Here is a 16,004-nt window from a genome sequence, read left to right as displayed (position 1 = left end):
GCCAGCCTAGGGGCAAGAGTTCTGTCTGAAGTTCAGGGTCCTTCCATGGTGGCCAAGGGTCAAGGCACACTGGCATGTTTCTTGGGGTTTGCAGACTTCTGCTGCTTATCTGATCTTGATATCCATCTGGGCCTGTCTTCTGGATTCTGGATTCGGCCTTCAGGAGTCTGAGCAGATAGACTTTCCCTTCTTCATCATCGGATCCAACGAACCAATTCTACCTCCATACACAGTATCCATTTCCACAAATGCACTGTTTGTGCTGGGGAAAAATTGGAGAATAGTGTGTCTGATGGAAACCACACAGGCTCTGGGTATCCCTTACCTAGATATATTTTCACTTTTGCTAGTTGTTAGTGTCGCATCCTCAGGTCACTTTACCATTTAGTACCTCAGTCTCCTCATCTATAAAGTGGGCATAGAGAAGTACACAAGGATATTAGGAAGATTTAAATACACACACACACACACACACACACACACACACACGTGAAATCTTCCATTTCAGTCATAGCATGGATTCCCGATGGTCTAGGGGTTAGGATTTGTCACTCTTGGTCATAGCATGGAGCTGAAGGCAGTATTTAATGATTCATTCCACCTTATTCTGTAATTAATACTGACATATCCACCTCCCTCAGGGAACTTTTTTGGGAGCAAAGTGCCTATCTTTTCTGTGTATCCCCCAAAGCACGCAGTGTTTTTCCGTAGAAGATAGCCAGAAAATGGTGACTGCCCAACTGTATAACTCTACTTCTTATCATAGACAAAAACCAAGGTGAGTGTCACCATGTAGGCCATTAAAATAGAAACATACTTCTGAGTTTGTTTCTAAATAGAATTGGAAAACAGAATAAAGTGTGTTCTGTACTAATAGCTATATTGGTTCTTTTTGTTTTCCTAAGCCTCACAAAGTGAAGAATTCTGGTATAGCCCAGGGGATTGGACAGAGCCAGGCAAGGAAAGCACAGACCCACACTGGGTTGCATAGCCTCAGATGTGACTTACCTGAGGCCAGTGATATGCATTATGGTTGTCTGAGAGATAGAGCAGACAAATGCCAGGAAATCAAGGTGGAGGCTCAGATGTTCTTAGCCAACTCCAGCTAGCCAACAGTAGAAGCAGAGAAATTGACAAGTACTGCAGACATCTAGTGTTTAAGGCCTGGTAATAAGCACTTTCTACAGGTTATTTCATTTAATTCCTATAACATCTCTGTAAGGTAAATAATAGCCCCCGCCATTATGCACATAAGGCATTTGCGGCTCAGAGAGGTTAGTCCCTTGCCCAAGGTCACACAGCCAGTAAGAGGCAAAGCAAAGTTTCCAGTACAAGTCTTTCTGAATCTAATCATAGTTTAGCTTTGCCTGCTTGTGTGTGTTTTAGGTTTCTTCTCATGTATGGATTCCCCCTCCTTCTCTTTGTTCCCACCCATACCTCGCTAACTGTCTGTTGAAGAAACCAGATCATTGTCATATGGTGGTCCTTACTGGGATTTTTTTTAAAATTTATTTTATTTTTGGCTGCTTTGGGTCTTTGCTGTGCTCAGGCTTTCTTTAGTTGCAGCAAGTGGGAGCTACTCTTTGTTGTGGTGCGTGGGCTTCTCATTGCGGTGGCTTCTCTTGTAGCAGAGCACTGGCTCTAGGTGCACGGGCCTCAGTAATTGTGGCCCACGGGCTCAGTAGCTGTGGCTTGCGGGCTGTAGAGCGCAGGCTCAGTAGTTGTGGCCCACGGGCTTAGTTGCTCCATGACATGTGGGATCTTCCAGGACCAGGGCTCGAATCCGTGTCCTCTGCCTTGGCAGGTGGATTCTTAACCCCTGTGCCACCAGGGAAGCCCCTTACTGGGATTTTGTTGTAACAGTTTCCCTGTCTTCTGTACTTCCTGATTATTAGTAATTGAATCTAGAGGTTTAATGAGTTTCAGGGTTGATTTTTAGTGGGAAGATTACTTTATAGAGGGTGTTGTGTTCCTTACCAAGAAGTACGTGTATCTAATTGATTCTCTTTATTTTGTGAACAGCCATTGATTTGCAATCTTCAGATCTTTACTTCATTAATTAGTCTTAATTCACTATTGCAAAATGGTGGTATTCCAATTCTATAATTCCTTCTTCATTTATATTCTCTAAAGGGAAATATTCAGCTTGCTAATATTGTTTATGCAGTGGTGATGTTCATGTAGGAAAAGCAAGATAAATGTTTGAATTCTTGCTTTTACTTATAAGTTTTCAAAATAAGGTTGGTTCCCAACCGTTTTCCAAAAGTAACCAGTAAAAAAAAAATAGTTTTTACAAATATATCTAATTTTGAACTCAGATTTAAACATATTTGATATGTTTCTGTCCATTGCAGTTATCATCTTTACTGATGCTCTAAATTGTTCCATCTTTGGGCTGTGGTCTCACTTCAAGTTGGTCACAAATCCTTTTAACACAATCTTAATAGTCCTCAGTAACTTCTCTGCTATATACTGTGACAAGATATTCCAGGCTTATCTTGTACATTTCCTGTCTCAGACCTGGAATTGGTCATTTCTCTAGTAAGTTATGGTTTCTTTGAGTGGGAAATGACATTTCAGCACCACAGTCTGGGAGCTAGAAATGCTCCTTGCTCCTGGTTTGGTCATTGTTTCTAGATCTCTTCAGTGGACGAAACTAGAAAATTCTCTTCTCTCTCTCCCTGCTCCCTCGCCTTTTCTCTCCTTGTGTGTGTGTATACATACTTATATATACATGCACATGTATATACATACATATGTACACACACATACATGATTTTTTATCCTGTTATATATAAAACATACTCAGAAAACAGTATCAGCACTGTCTCCTACATATTACTGAAAATAATTTTAGACATATATTGACATATATGTAATGTAATACATGTGCGTGTATATATATACGTAAAATAAACAAAATATAGATTGTCTGGGCAGCAAATAGTGAAGTCACTTGAGAATGTTGTTTACACTAAGTATTCCCAGCAGAGATCCATTGTGCTTTATGCCTAGGGCCATTGCATGGCTAACACAGAGTTCATAGGTATGAGTACTTGCGTATCCTTAAAGAGAAGAGTAGAGAAGAGCATAGATCCAGACAGCCAGTTTTAGTGCAGCAAACAGGATGCCTGCTGTAAGCAAGGCACTAGGCTGGGTGCTTGTCATGTACACTTACACAGTGTGAGATGGACAGTAAAGACAACTATCCAATTTGAGTACATATTAACAGCAACTTCAAAATAAGGACAAAGATGTCACTTGAGTATCTCAATCAAGCAAGTCATACCTTATATTTGGGGTTAACTGATGATGCCTTAAAGAAAAGCTAGGAACACAAAGCAATGTGTAGTGGTTGGGAACAGGAATGAGTTCAGAGAGGAGGCTGAAAAGCAGCTGGGATGGGGGAGGGAGGCAGGCTGTATGTAGAGGAGAGTCAGCTGGGAAGGTGCAGAGTTCCTCATACTTGCTTTCCCGCTAGGAGGAGAGGATGAGGGAGGAAAGGGCTCTGGGCCACCTCTGGCCCCACTGAACTTCTAACTTAAGTCAACTAATTTGTCCTTGAGCAAAGCTTCACTGCTCTGAGCTTATGGTACTAGGTGTAGTGTCTCATAAATAGCTTTAGGTGCCTCATAAATAACTCCCTCTTCAACAAGGGTTGCTAACTGTCCTTTTCAAAAACAGCTTTTAAAGGACATTACCACCCTTTTTAAAAAAAAAACAGCTTTATTGGAATATAATTTATATACCATAAAATTTACCCATTTTAAGTGTACAGTTTGGTGATTTTTAGTAAGTTTACAGAGGTGTGCAACCATCACCACAATTTGAATTGTAGAACATTTCATCAACCCAGAAAGTTCCCTTGTCCTCACTTGCAGTCAACCTCCATTCCCACTCTCAGCCCTAAGCAAACCACTAATCTACTTTCTGTCTCTGTAGATTTGTCTTTTCTGAGTATTTCATATACTGTAGTCTTTTATATATGGCCTCTTTCATTGGGCATAATGTTTTTGAGGTCCATCCATGTGGTAACATGTATCAGTAGTTTGCTACTACCTTTTAAACAACATATTTAAACGGTCTGGTATTTTGAGATCAGATGCGGTTTCATGATTCTGGTTTTCTAAAGTACCTCCTTGAATGACCACATTATCTTTTCATTTTCTTTCTAGGATTTGGTGACTTTTGAACGTCAGTGGACTAGCTTCTTCGCCAGTTTTGACACAGAAATTCCCTTCTTGCTGGAATTGTCCGAATCTCAGGCGGGTGAGGTATGTAAAGGAAGGTTTAAAGAGAAAGAAGAAATTGGCTAGTTTATTTATTGTTTCTATTTTTATTAAAAATTTTCTCAGAATACAGCACTACCAATCCGAATTTGGCTATCATTTCCTTGAGATTTGTTGCATGCTGTAAAGAAGTTTTTAACTCCCATGCCAACCACTATATAAGAAGGTTATTTTTTCTGTGCCAGTTTCTCTACAAGAAAGATACTCATTTGTCAGAAGTGGTGCCCCTGTCAGCCAGGAATTCTGTTGGGCACCAGTTAATAAGCCTAGGAATAATTCTCCACGTGTGAATAGCACACCTTTGTCAGTTGAACCTCTAGGTAATGCCAAGCTTTCTTTCTAGGCAAACAACAGTAGTGAAGTTACTAGGTTCAGGATAAGACCCACTCCATGAGTAAACTGAGGTATGTAAATCAAGACCTAAGGCACAGGGACTTCCCTGGTGGTCCAGTGGTAAAGAATCCGCCTTCCAACGCAGGGTACGCGGGTTCGATCCCTGGTCAGGGAACTAAGATCCCACATGCCGTGGGACAACTAAGCCCACTTACCACAACTGCTGAGCTCGCACACCTCAACTAGAGCCCGCGTGCTGCAAACTACAGAGCCCACGTGCTCTGGGGCCTGTGCGCCACAACTAGAGAAGAGAAAACCTGCAGGCCACAACTGGAGAGAAGCCTGCACACCACAACAAAGAGCCCGCGCGCTGCAACAGAAGATCCTGCATGCCTCAACGAACATCCCGCGTGCCACAACTAAGATCAGATGCAGCCAAAAATTAAATAAATAAATAAATAAGTAAAGTAAGTAAGTAAGGCACAAAACTAGTTCCCAAACTAGATCTCAAAACTAGTCAACAGGAAGGATCAAAGAGTGATCTTGAGCTTATACTTGAGCTTACTTTGGGCTTGCACTGCCAGTCCTCAGTTCTGCTGTGTTCCACTGTGACCCAGGACAGGCCCTACTCCTGACCTTTGGAACTGGAGTTGGTCTTTGTTGCTGTGCATTTTACTTTTACATTATGTTATAAACCCCACAATATATTGGGGTTATTTTTGTTTAAACAGTCAATTGTCTTTTAAAAATCTTTAAAAATATTTTTTAAAGATTTAAATAATTAAAAAATCTTACATATCTCCCCATGTAGTTAAAATTTCTGGTGCTGTTCATTTCTTTGTGTAGACACAGATATCCATTTGGTATGATTTCCTTCTCCCCGAAGGATATCATTTAACATTTTTTGTAGTTTGAATCTTCTGATGATTAATTCTTCCAGCTTTTGTATGTCTGAAAAAAATTTTTATTTCACTTTCATTTTTAAAAAATTAATTATTTATTTATTTTTGGCTGCGTTGAGTCTTCATTTGCTGCACGCGGGCTTTCTCTAGTTGTGGCGAGTGGGGGCTACTCTTCGTTGCGGTATGCGGGCTTCTTATTGCGGTGGCTTCTCTTGTCGTGGAGCATGGGCTCTAGGCACTTGGGCCTCAGTAGTTGTGGCTCACGGTCTCTAGAGCGCAGGCTCAGTAGTTGTGGCGCATGGACTTAGTTGCTCCGCGGCATGTGGGATCTTGCTGGACCAGGGTTTGAACCTGTGTCCCCTGCATTTGCAGGCAGATTCTTAACCACTATGTCACCAAGGAAATCCCTCACTTTCATTTTTGAAAGTATTTTTGCCATGTATAGAATTCTAGGTTGACAGTTATTTCCTTACAGTACCTGAAAGATGTTGTTCCACTCTTTCTCACTTGCATTATTTCTGATGAGAAGTCTTTCATCTTTATCTTTGTTCTTCTGTACATAACTTGTCATTTTTCCCTCTGGTAGCTTTTATGATTTTCTCTTTTCATTACTGGTTTTGAGTAATTTGATTATGGTATTTTGATCATATTTCCTATGCTTGGGTTTTGTTGAGCCTTTTGGATCTGGATTTTTAGTTTAATCAAGTTTGGAAAGTTTTGGCCATTATTTTTTCTGTCCTCTTTTCCTTCAGAGACTCCAATTACCTCTATATTAGGCCACTTGAAGTTGTCCCACCTCTCACTGATGCCCATTTCAGTTTGTTTTTCTTTTTAATTCTTTTTTTCTTATTACTGATTCTAAGAGTAAAAAATATTCAAAAAGATATACTCAGTGACATGTCACTCCTGGGTTCTTACTACCATGTTATGATTCCCACTTTCTTCCCACCCTTTTTCCACCCATTCCATTACCAGTAGGTAACAAATGTCTTCAGTTTCTGGTTTATCTTTTCTGTCTCTTTTGCACAAATGATCAGATACATAGGTATTTTCTTATATCCTTTCTTTCATTGAAGAGCAGCATACCATATGTAGTCATTTCCACTTTGCTCTTTTCACTATCCTGGAATTCTCTCTAGGTCAGTTCATTCTTTATTATAATTCATAGTACAGTTGACCCTTGAACAACGCAGGCTTGAACTACCTGGGTCCACTTGCGTATTTTTCAGTAGTAAATACTACAGTACTACACAGTACAAGATTGGTTGAATTCATGGATGCAGAGGAGCCACGAATGCAGAGGGCCAACGATAAGTTATTTGCAGATTAACGCCTGTCTTATGTATGTGTATTTAGGTTATTTTCAGTATTTTGCCATTGCAAACAATGCCATAGTAAATAACTCTGTGCTTATGTATTTTCATATTGTTGGAGGTTTGTATACCTAGTAATGGGATTGCTGGGTCAAAAGGTAAGTGCATATGTAGTTGTGTTAGCTATTGCCAAATTTCCCTTCAGAAAGGTTGTACTGATTTGCATTCCCACTAGCAACATATGAGAGTGCCTGTTTTACCACAGCCTCACCAATAGAATGTGTTGTCATACTTTTTAATTTTTGACAGTCTCATCGATGAGAAATGGTATCTTGGTATTATTTTAGTTTGTGTTTTTCTAATTATGACTAAGCTTGAACACTTTTTCATATGTTTGAAGGCCATTTTATATTTTATTTTCATGTCTTTTTCCCATTTTAATATTGGTACAGTATTATTAACTGAGCTGTAGAGCACAGGTTTTAGGTCTTTTGTCCCTTGTTTTTTACGAGTTCTTTATATATTTAGTCTATTACCTTTTTGTCTGTGATATATATTCCAAATATTTCTTCCTTATTTATCAGTTGCTTTGTTTATGGTGGTTTTTTGCCATGCAAACTTTTTATCTTTATATAAATTTATTAATATTTTCTTTTATTGCCTCTGGATTTTGAGTCATATACAGAAAGGCTTATAAATCTAAGGTTAAAGAGGAATTTACCCTTTTAGTACTTGTATGGTTTAATTTTTTCAATTTAGATCCGTAATTCACTTGGGATTTTTCGTGTATATGATGTGAGATATGGATATGATGTGAGATATGGATCTAACTTTATCTTTTTTTCCCAAATCCAGTTAGAATCTTGACTATGCAGCTCACTAGCTCTGTGACTTAGGACAAGTTAATTAAATTAGCCAACTCATCTGTAAAGAGGGGATCATGATAGAATGAACTGCATAGGTTGTTACTAGGATTACAGTTGACCCTTGAACAGCACTGGCATTAGGGACCCAGACCCTCCAGACCCTCCACACAGTCGACAATCTGCATTTAACTTATAGCCAGCCCTTTGTGTACACAACGCCTCCTTATACGCAGTCCTTCCATATTTGCGGTTCCTTGGCATCGCGGTTGCACATTCACAGATTCAGCCAACTGCCTGTCATATATTACTGTGGTATTTACTATTTTAAAAGATCCACATATAAGTGGACCTGTGCAGTTCAAACTTTTGTTGTTCAAGGGTCAACTGTACTTGAGATAATACATTTAAATGCCTGTCACAGTTCACATGGTAAACCCTCAATAAACTTTAGCTATTATTCCTTTAATATATAAAGAGTTTTTACAAATCAGTAAGACAAACTCCGAAACTCCAGTTGATAAACATACAGAGGATGTAAATAAACAGTTAATTACCAAAGGGAAGTCCATATGGCCATTGAACATATCTGAAATATTCTACTTCATTAAAAATCAAAGGGGGGTATAAAATAAAACAACAACGAGGTACCATTTTTCGTTTGTCAACTTGACAGATATATTTTTAAAAGGACATTTATTGGACAGTGCTTACCCTGAGATAGGCACACTCAGATATTGTAAGTGGAAGTGTACATTGATCAGACTTTTTTGAAAAACAATTTGGCAATATAGTTTTGCCTTCTTACCCTATAATTTCATTTCCAGATTTGCCTTAAGGAAATAATCAGAACTGTAGATAAAGTTTATGAAAAGTTATTCATTACAGTATTATTTATGATATGAGTAGCAATATAAATTTCCAAGAATAAAGGACTATTTAATAAACTTTTGTACAATCTATATATATTCTATGAATATACCGTAGAAGAAAGATTTGAAGAAAATGTACCAGAACGTTAATAGTTCTTAGAGATTGTAGGTGGTTTTTATTGTATTCTAAAATAAGCATATACTATTTATTTAATCGGGGGGAAAAACAATCAGTATTATTTAAGGGGATTAGAATTGCCTTTTGAAGTTTTGAACTCTTGACAAAGACCCTGCGTATCAATGTTTGATTAGTGTTTAGCTTAGCACTATGTACATCAAAGCTGAGAAGTACTTCTGTGGTTTCCTGGGAAACTTCTGTCAGTACTTCTAAGTCCCTTGGATTCTCCCTCATTACTCATTTCAAATTAGTATATTAGAATTAATATATATTATAATTTATAAAATTAACATAATTTTAATTATTGGAAATGTAGAAAAAATTTAATAGAAGAATAAGATTCCTATATGGTTAGTAACTTAGAACACAGATGGTGGTTTGTCCAATTTCCTTTCAGTAGTTAAAAACTGTAAAATTGGACAAGGATTTTTCTTTACCTTCCTTTTCCTTTCTTTTTCTTTTGCAGCCTTTTGTCTTTTTTTTCTTTGCTAATTGTTGTTTGTTTGCTTTCTATCCCCAAAATTCATGTTGTTATCCACCACATATGTCCTCCCACAATCTATAAACATGCATCTCTCCCTCTTTATCTCTCTCTTTCTCTCTCTCTCACACACACACACATGCACACACACATTATATACATACATACATGCATATATGAGGGGTTTGTGATTGTTTTATAAAATTGTGATCTTAATATATATAATGTTGGCTTCTTTTTTAGCCATTCAGAAGTTACTTTAGTCATGGAATGATTTCCAGTCATATAACTGAAAATAGGTAAGATTCTTGGGAAAGAAATTGAATGGTAATAGAGAAAATGCGGTTGACAAGGGGGTGGAAATGGGGGAGAGTCTAAGTACGGAAGCTGGAGTCAGGAAAATATGGGTTGACTTTAGTCATCACAGAGTAAGAAGTCCATACTCTATAAAATTGTCTGTTTCACTGCTTTTGTATTTTTGTATTAAAAACAGTTTTATATTAAGGTGGCTTTTAAAACACTGTAATTTGCTAAAATCTAAAGAAAGGAATTTTTTATTCCATCTGTAACCCAGCAAAGCTAGAGGAAGCAGAGTGTCCAAGGGCTGGGCAGTGATCAACAGTGACTTGTTGGGGAGTAAAAGCGATTGGGCATAAAGGTCCAGCCCCAGGAAGACATGGGAGCATTGAGGGTTGCTGCATTTGTTTTCTTGAAGTGTTTCCTTCAGTACCTCTCTTGCCATGATAATTAGGAGGGCCCAGCAGGGGATAGTTCCTCTGATGGATAAATGAGAGTAGGTCTTTCCTTTCTTTTCTTCCCCAATTGCAGTCCAATCTGGTAATGAGACAGACTACCCTGGCTGGGACTCAGAGTCATCTTTTTCTGCACAGAGTCTCACTTAACTTGAATTAAGCATAAGAATAGAATCAGAGTCATTTTTACTTTTAAGAGCCCCAGTTTGCCTGAAGCTTAAGGAAGTATGTTTAAGAACAATGAGAAGAAATACAAAGGATTTTCCACATGACATACTCTAAGGGCAATTTAAGGAAAGGGTATGGGATAAAGAAAGCTGTCTTAGTCTGTTTTAGCTCCTGTGACAAAAATACCATAGACTGGGTAGCTTATAAACAACAAACATTTATTTCTCCATTACAGTTCTGGAGACTGGGAAGTCCAGGATCATGGCACTGACAGATTTGGTGTCTGGTGAGGGCCCACTTTCTCATAGATGGGTGTCATTTCACTCTAACCTCACATAGCAGGAGGGGCAAGGGGGATCTCTCTGGAACCTCTTTTATAAGCGTTTCTTTTATAATCCTATTCATGAAGGCTCTATCCTTATGACCTAATCACCTCCCCAAATCACTACCTCCTAATACCATCACTTTGGGGGTTAGGATTTTAACATGTTGAATTTTGGGAGAACACAACATTCAATCCATAGCAGAAACTATCTTTTTAAAATATCCTTTAGTCATTGACTATTTGTTGACAAATAGGTATGACATACTAAGCAAGGGATACATGATTTAAAAATAAACCAGACACAGTCTCTGCCCTCATGGAGTGAATAGTGTGGTGGAGAAATAAGACATTAATCAAGCAACCTCACAAAGAAATATATAATTGCAAACTCTGATTGATGCCTTGAAGGAGAAAAGAACATGGTACTGTGAAGACCACACTGGAGAGCTGACCTCTGGGGGAAGATGAGATGTGAATGATGACTAAAGATAATTAAGGGACAAAAGCAGTAGTCCTGAGATGAGAACGTAAGGAACATAAAAGAAATGTGTGTTGAGGAACATAAAAGAAGATGAGTTTGGCTGGAGTGTGGAAGTTGGGAGAGAGTGGCCTTATATGGAGCTAAAGAAGTTGGCCAGGCCAGACCATGTTAGTCTTTGTTGGCCATGTGAAAGATTTCAGCCCTTCTCCTGAAAATAAAGGCTTTGCATGTTTAAAAGATTATCCTCTCTGCAATGTGGAGGATGGATTATAGGAGGGCAGAGTGGAAGCAGAGTGGAAAGTAGGGAAACTATGAGGAAGCTTTGCAGCCAAGAGGAAAGAGGGAAGAGAGGGATGCGTGCAGGGACAGGTAGGTGTGGTGGTGAGAACATTTGCAACCCTACTTTCCTCCTTCCCTCCTAAAGCTACTTGGGAATGGTTAACAGCTCTATTGTTAGTCTACAGTGTGAGTATCACAGCTGCTATCATTCTTGAAAATGTATATTTCTATCAAAATGCTATTGTATAAAACTGGGATTTTGCTCCATCTCTGCATCATGGACAGCAAACTTACAGAACTTTCTCCTTAAGCAGCTGGACAAGCTAAAAATAGAAACATGGCTTGGGTTTAGTTATGTCCCTGTGGGTCAGTAGGAGGAGTCAAAGATAATCTGGTATCTCTTCCCAACCAGCAGGGAGCATTAGGTGGACTGTACTAATCACCTTGCTCAAACTGCAGGATGACAGTCAGAGAAGCCCAAGAACTCACTCATTTGGAAGTTTCCCTAGCCAGTAATCTCTTCACTAATCACATGTTTTTGATTTGCCACTCTAGCCCTAATAGGCAGCCATTTGTTCTCTTTGGTAATCATTCCACACGAGAAAACCTGAATGCTGGCAACTTTAACTTCCCTTCTGAAGGGCACCTGGTACGCAGCACTGGTCACAGCGGGAGCTTTGCCAAACATATGGTGAGTGGCTTGACTACCTGGTGCTTAATTGGTTTTATTATCAAATAGGGAGGAGGGAAGCTGGATAAATGGAACCTTTCCAACTAGTGTATTGATTTAACCTTGAACTTGAAGTTGTTTTGGTGTGAAAAGTGATTAAAAACTGACTGTATATATATATATATATATTTTTTTTTTTTTTTTTTTTTTTTTTTTTTTTTTTGCGGTACACGGGCCCCTCCCTGTTGGGGCCCCTCCCGTTGCGGAGCACAGGCTCCGGACGCGCAGGCTCAGTGGCCATGGCTCACGGGTCTAGCCACTCCGTGGCATGTGGGATCTTCCCGGACCGCAGCACGAACCCGCGTCCCCTGCATCGGCAGGCGGACTCTCAACCACTGCGCCACCAGGGAAGCCCGACTGTGTATTTTTATATAAGTACTAGATATGATTTGAAAGTATCATATTTAATTTTTAAATATTTGAAGGGAAAAGGTTAAAAAAATACTTTCACGAACCAAACTTTCAGTTATCCAAGTAGTATCAACAGTAGAATAAGAATTTTAAATTAACTTGGAAATAGACAGTCATTCCAAGCCTAAGTTTGTTATGTCTTGACTGTTACATTTCAAGTGTTAAAAGAGAACTATCATCTAGAAATCTATATCCAGTGAAAACCTCCTTCAGTAATGAAGGGGGAATCAAGACATGCTCAGATGAAAGAAAACTAAGAGAATTTGTTGCCAGCAGACCTACCCTAAAAGAATGACTAAAGGAAGTTTGGTCAAAACAAAGAAGAAATGATAAAAAAAAAAAAAGAAGGAATCTTGAAACAATAAGGAGGACAAAAGAACACAATGATAAAACCAGTACATTTTTTTTGTATACTTTAAAATAGTGAATTTTATCTCAAAAAAAATTGCAAAAAAAAGAAACCAACCCCAGTGCACACCCACATTGTGGATGACTTAGCCAGTTTCTGTTTTTAGGTCTGTATGACTCCAAAGCCAAAGGGCTTTCAGTCATTAACTCACTGTGCTAGGTGCAGGGAAAATATAGTAATAGTCTTTGCCTCGAAGGATCTCACAGACTAGTAGAAGAGTCAGTGAGGATGGTGCTGTGAAATGTTTGGAGCAATAATTTAGCCATCCATTACACACATTAGAATGGCTGAAACACTGACAACACCAAATGTGGAGCAACAGAAACTCTCATTCATTACTGGTGGGAATGCAAAATGGTACAGCCACTTTGGAAGACAGTTTGGGAGTTACAGACACCTCACCAAAGAAGATATACAGATGGCACATAAGCATATGAAAAGATGCTCAACATCATTCCTCATCAGGGAACTGCAAATTAAAACAACAAAGAGAAACCACTACACGCTTGTCAGAATGGCTGAAATCCAAAACACTGATAACACCAAATGTGGAACAGGATGTGAAACAACAGGAACTCCCATTCCTTACTGGTGGGAATGCAAAATGGTACAGCCACTTTGGAAGACAGTTTGGCAGTTTCTTGCAAAACTAAACATACTTTTAGCATCAGTCATGCTCTTTGGTATTTACCCAAATGAGCTGAAAACTTAGGTCCACACAAAAACCTACACAAGGAATTTTTTCTTATAACATCACTTTTCATAATTGCCAAAACTTGGAAACTTGGAAGCAGCCAAGATGTCCTTCAGCAGGTGACTGGATAAATTAACTGTGGTACATCCGTACAGTGGACTGTGTTTCAGTGATAAAAAGAGCTATCAAGCCACAAAAAGACATGGAGGAACCTAAAATGCATATTGCTAAGTTAAAGAAGCCAATCTTTAATGGCTACATAGTATATGACTCCCACTATATGACATTCTGGAAAAGGTACAACAGTGGAGACAGTAAAGGGAATTCCCTGGCGGTCCAGTGGTTAAGGATTCCACGCTCTCACTGCCACTCTCACTGCCGAGGGCCTGGGTTCAATCCCTGGTCAGGGGAACTAAGATCCCACAAGCCATGCAGTGCAGCCAAAAAAAAAAAAACAAAAAACATGGAGACAGTAAAAAGATCAGTTGTTGCCTGGAGTTTGGGAGGAAGGGAGAATAGATGGATCATAGTGTATTTTTAGGGAAGTGAAACTATTCTGTATGATAGTGTCATGATGGGCACATGTCATTATACATTTGTCAAAACCCATAGAATGTACAATACAAAGAGTGAACCCTAATGTAAACTGTGGACTCTAGTTAATAATAATTTATCAATATTAGTTCATCAGTTGTAACAAATATAATATTACAAGACAAATAATAGGGGAAATTGTGTAGGCAGAGGGAAGGATAGGAGATAATGTGGGAACTCTCTGTGCTTTCGGATCAGTCTTTCTGTAAACCTAAAACTGCTCTAAAAAAAAATAGTCTATTACCAAAACAAAAATGTAGCAGGTTATTTATACAACTTTCTGTAATAATTGAGGTTCTTTGTTTTACAAACATGAAAACCTAATGAAGTCAAGGAACTTACTGAGACCTGGTCCTGGGGTGGTGGGGGCCCTAGTTATGAACTTTCATTCAGCTCTGTTTCAAGGTGACATACTTATCTTTTCCCTTCCTGTGCCATTTGTGAATAATTTACAAAATAATAGGTGATATTAAATCTGAAAATCCAGATTATCTGAGCAGTTTTACATTACACATGCAAATTCTGTTGTACCAATTTCCTTTTTTTTTTTTTTTTTTTTTTGTGGTACGCGGGCCTTTCACTGTTGTGGCCTCTCCCATTGCGGAGCACAGGCTCCAGACGCACAGGCCCAGCGGCCATGGCTCACGGGCCCAGCCACTCCGCAACATGTGGGATCCTCCCGGACTGGGGCACGAACCCGCGTCCCCTGCATCGGCAGGCAGATTCTCAATCACTGCGCCACCAGGGAAGCCCCCAATTTCCTTTTTAATGTAAATGTCAAGAACATTTTTTTTTGAAGTATAGTCGATTTATAATATTGTGTTAGTTTCAGGTGTATAGCACAGTGATTCAGTTATACATATATATGTGTGTATGTGTATACACACACACACACACACACACACACATACATATTCTTCAGATTCTTTTCCCTTATAGGTTATTACAAAATATTGAGTATAGTTCCCTGTTCTGTACAGTAGGTCCTTGTTGATTATCTGTTTTATATATAGTAGTGTGTATATGTTAATCCCAGCCTCCTAATTTATCCCTCCCCTCACTGCCGTTTTCCCTTTGATAACCATGAATTTGTTTTCTATGCCTGTGAGTCTCTTTCTGTTTTGGAAATAAATTGATTTGTATTTTTTTTTTTTAGATTCCACATATAATATCATATGTATTTATCTCTCTCTCTGGCTTACTTCACTTAGTATGATAATTTCTAGGTCCACCCATGTTGCTGCAAATGGCATTATTTCATCCTTTTTTTGGCTGAGTCGTATTCCACTGTATATATATACCACATCTTCTTTGTCCATTCATCTGTTGATGGACATTTAGGTTGTTTCCATGTCTTGGCTACTGTAAATAGTGCTGCAATGAACACTGGGGTGCATTGTATCTTTTCAAATTTTGGTTTTCTCCAATATGTGCCCAGGGGTAGGATTCCTGGATCACATGCTAGCTCTATTTTTAGTTTTTTGGGGAACCTCCATGCTGTTTTCCATAGTTAGTTTTTTGGGGAACCTCCATACTGTTTTCCATAGTGGCTGCACCAATTTACATTCCCACCAACAGTGTAGGAGGGTTCCCTTTTCTCCACACCCTCTCCAGTATTTATTTTTTGTAGACTTTTTTTTTTCTAGTTGTTTTTTTTGTTTGTTTTGTTTTGTTTTTGCTGTACGTGGGCCTCTCACTGTTGTGGACTCTCCCTTTGCGGAGCACAGGCTCCAGACACGCAGGCTCAGCGGCCATGGCTCACGGGCCCAGCCGCTCCGCGGCATGTGGGATCTTCCCGGACCGGGGCACGAACCCGTATCCCCTGCATCGGCAGGCAGACTCTCAACCACTGCTCTACCAGGGAAGCCCCATTTGTAGACTTTTTGATGATGCCATTCTGACTGGTGTGAGATGATGCCTCATTGTAGTT

The 16,004-nt window shown here is 39.1% G+C and overlaps 1 protein-coding gene across 2 annotated transcripts in view; it reads left to right on the top strand.

Annotated features, from left to right (window-relative positions):
• DNAAF9 (dynein axonemal assembly factor 9) overlaps nucleotides 1-16,004 on the top strand; it is a 153,371-nt gene that overhangs the window by 57,554 nt on the left and 79,813 nt on the right. For both annotated transcript variants that reach the window (XR_003682785.2, XM_024117123.2), the window contains exons 8-10: nucleotides 4,176-4,274; nucleotides 9,475-9,530; nucleotides 11,792-11,927. Coding sequence is in view for 1 of the 2 variants with exons in the window: in XM_024117123.2 (XP_023972891.1) it covers nucleotides 4,176-4,274; nucleotides 9,475-9,530; nucleotides 11,792-11,927 (291 nt within the window). In the remaining variant the exon portion in view is untranslated. The remainder of the gene's footprint in view (nucleotides 1-4,175; nucleotides 4,275-9,474; nucleotides 9,531-11,791; nucleotides 11,928-16,004) is intronic.

This window comes from Physeter macrocephalus, chromosome 14 (assembly GCF_002837175.3).
Source record: "Physeter macrocephalus isolate SW-GA chromosome 14, ASM283717v5, whole genome shotgun sequence".
Taxonomy (NCBI): Eukaryota; Metazoa; Chordata; class Mammalia; order Artiodactyla; family Physeteridae; genus Physeter; species Physeter macrocephalus.
This window is presented reverse-complemented; position numbering and strand designations above follow the sequence as displayed.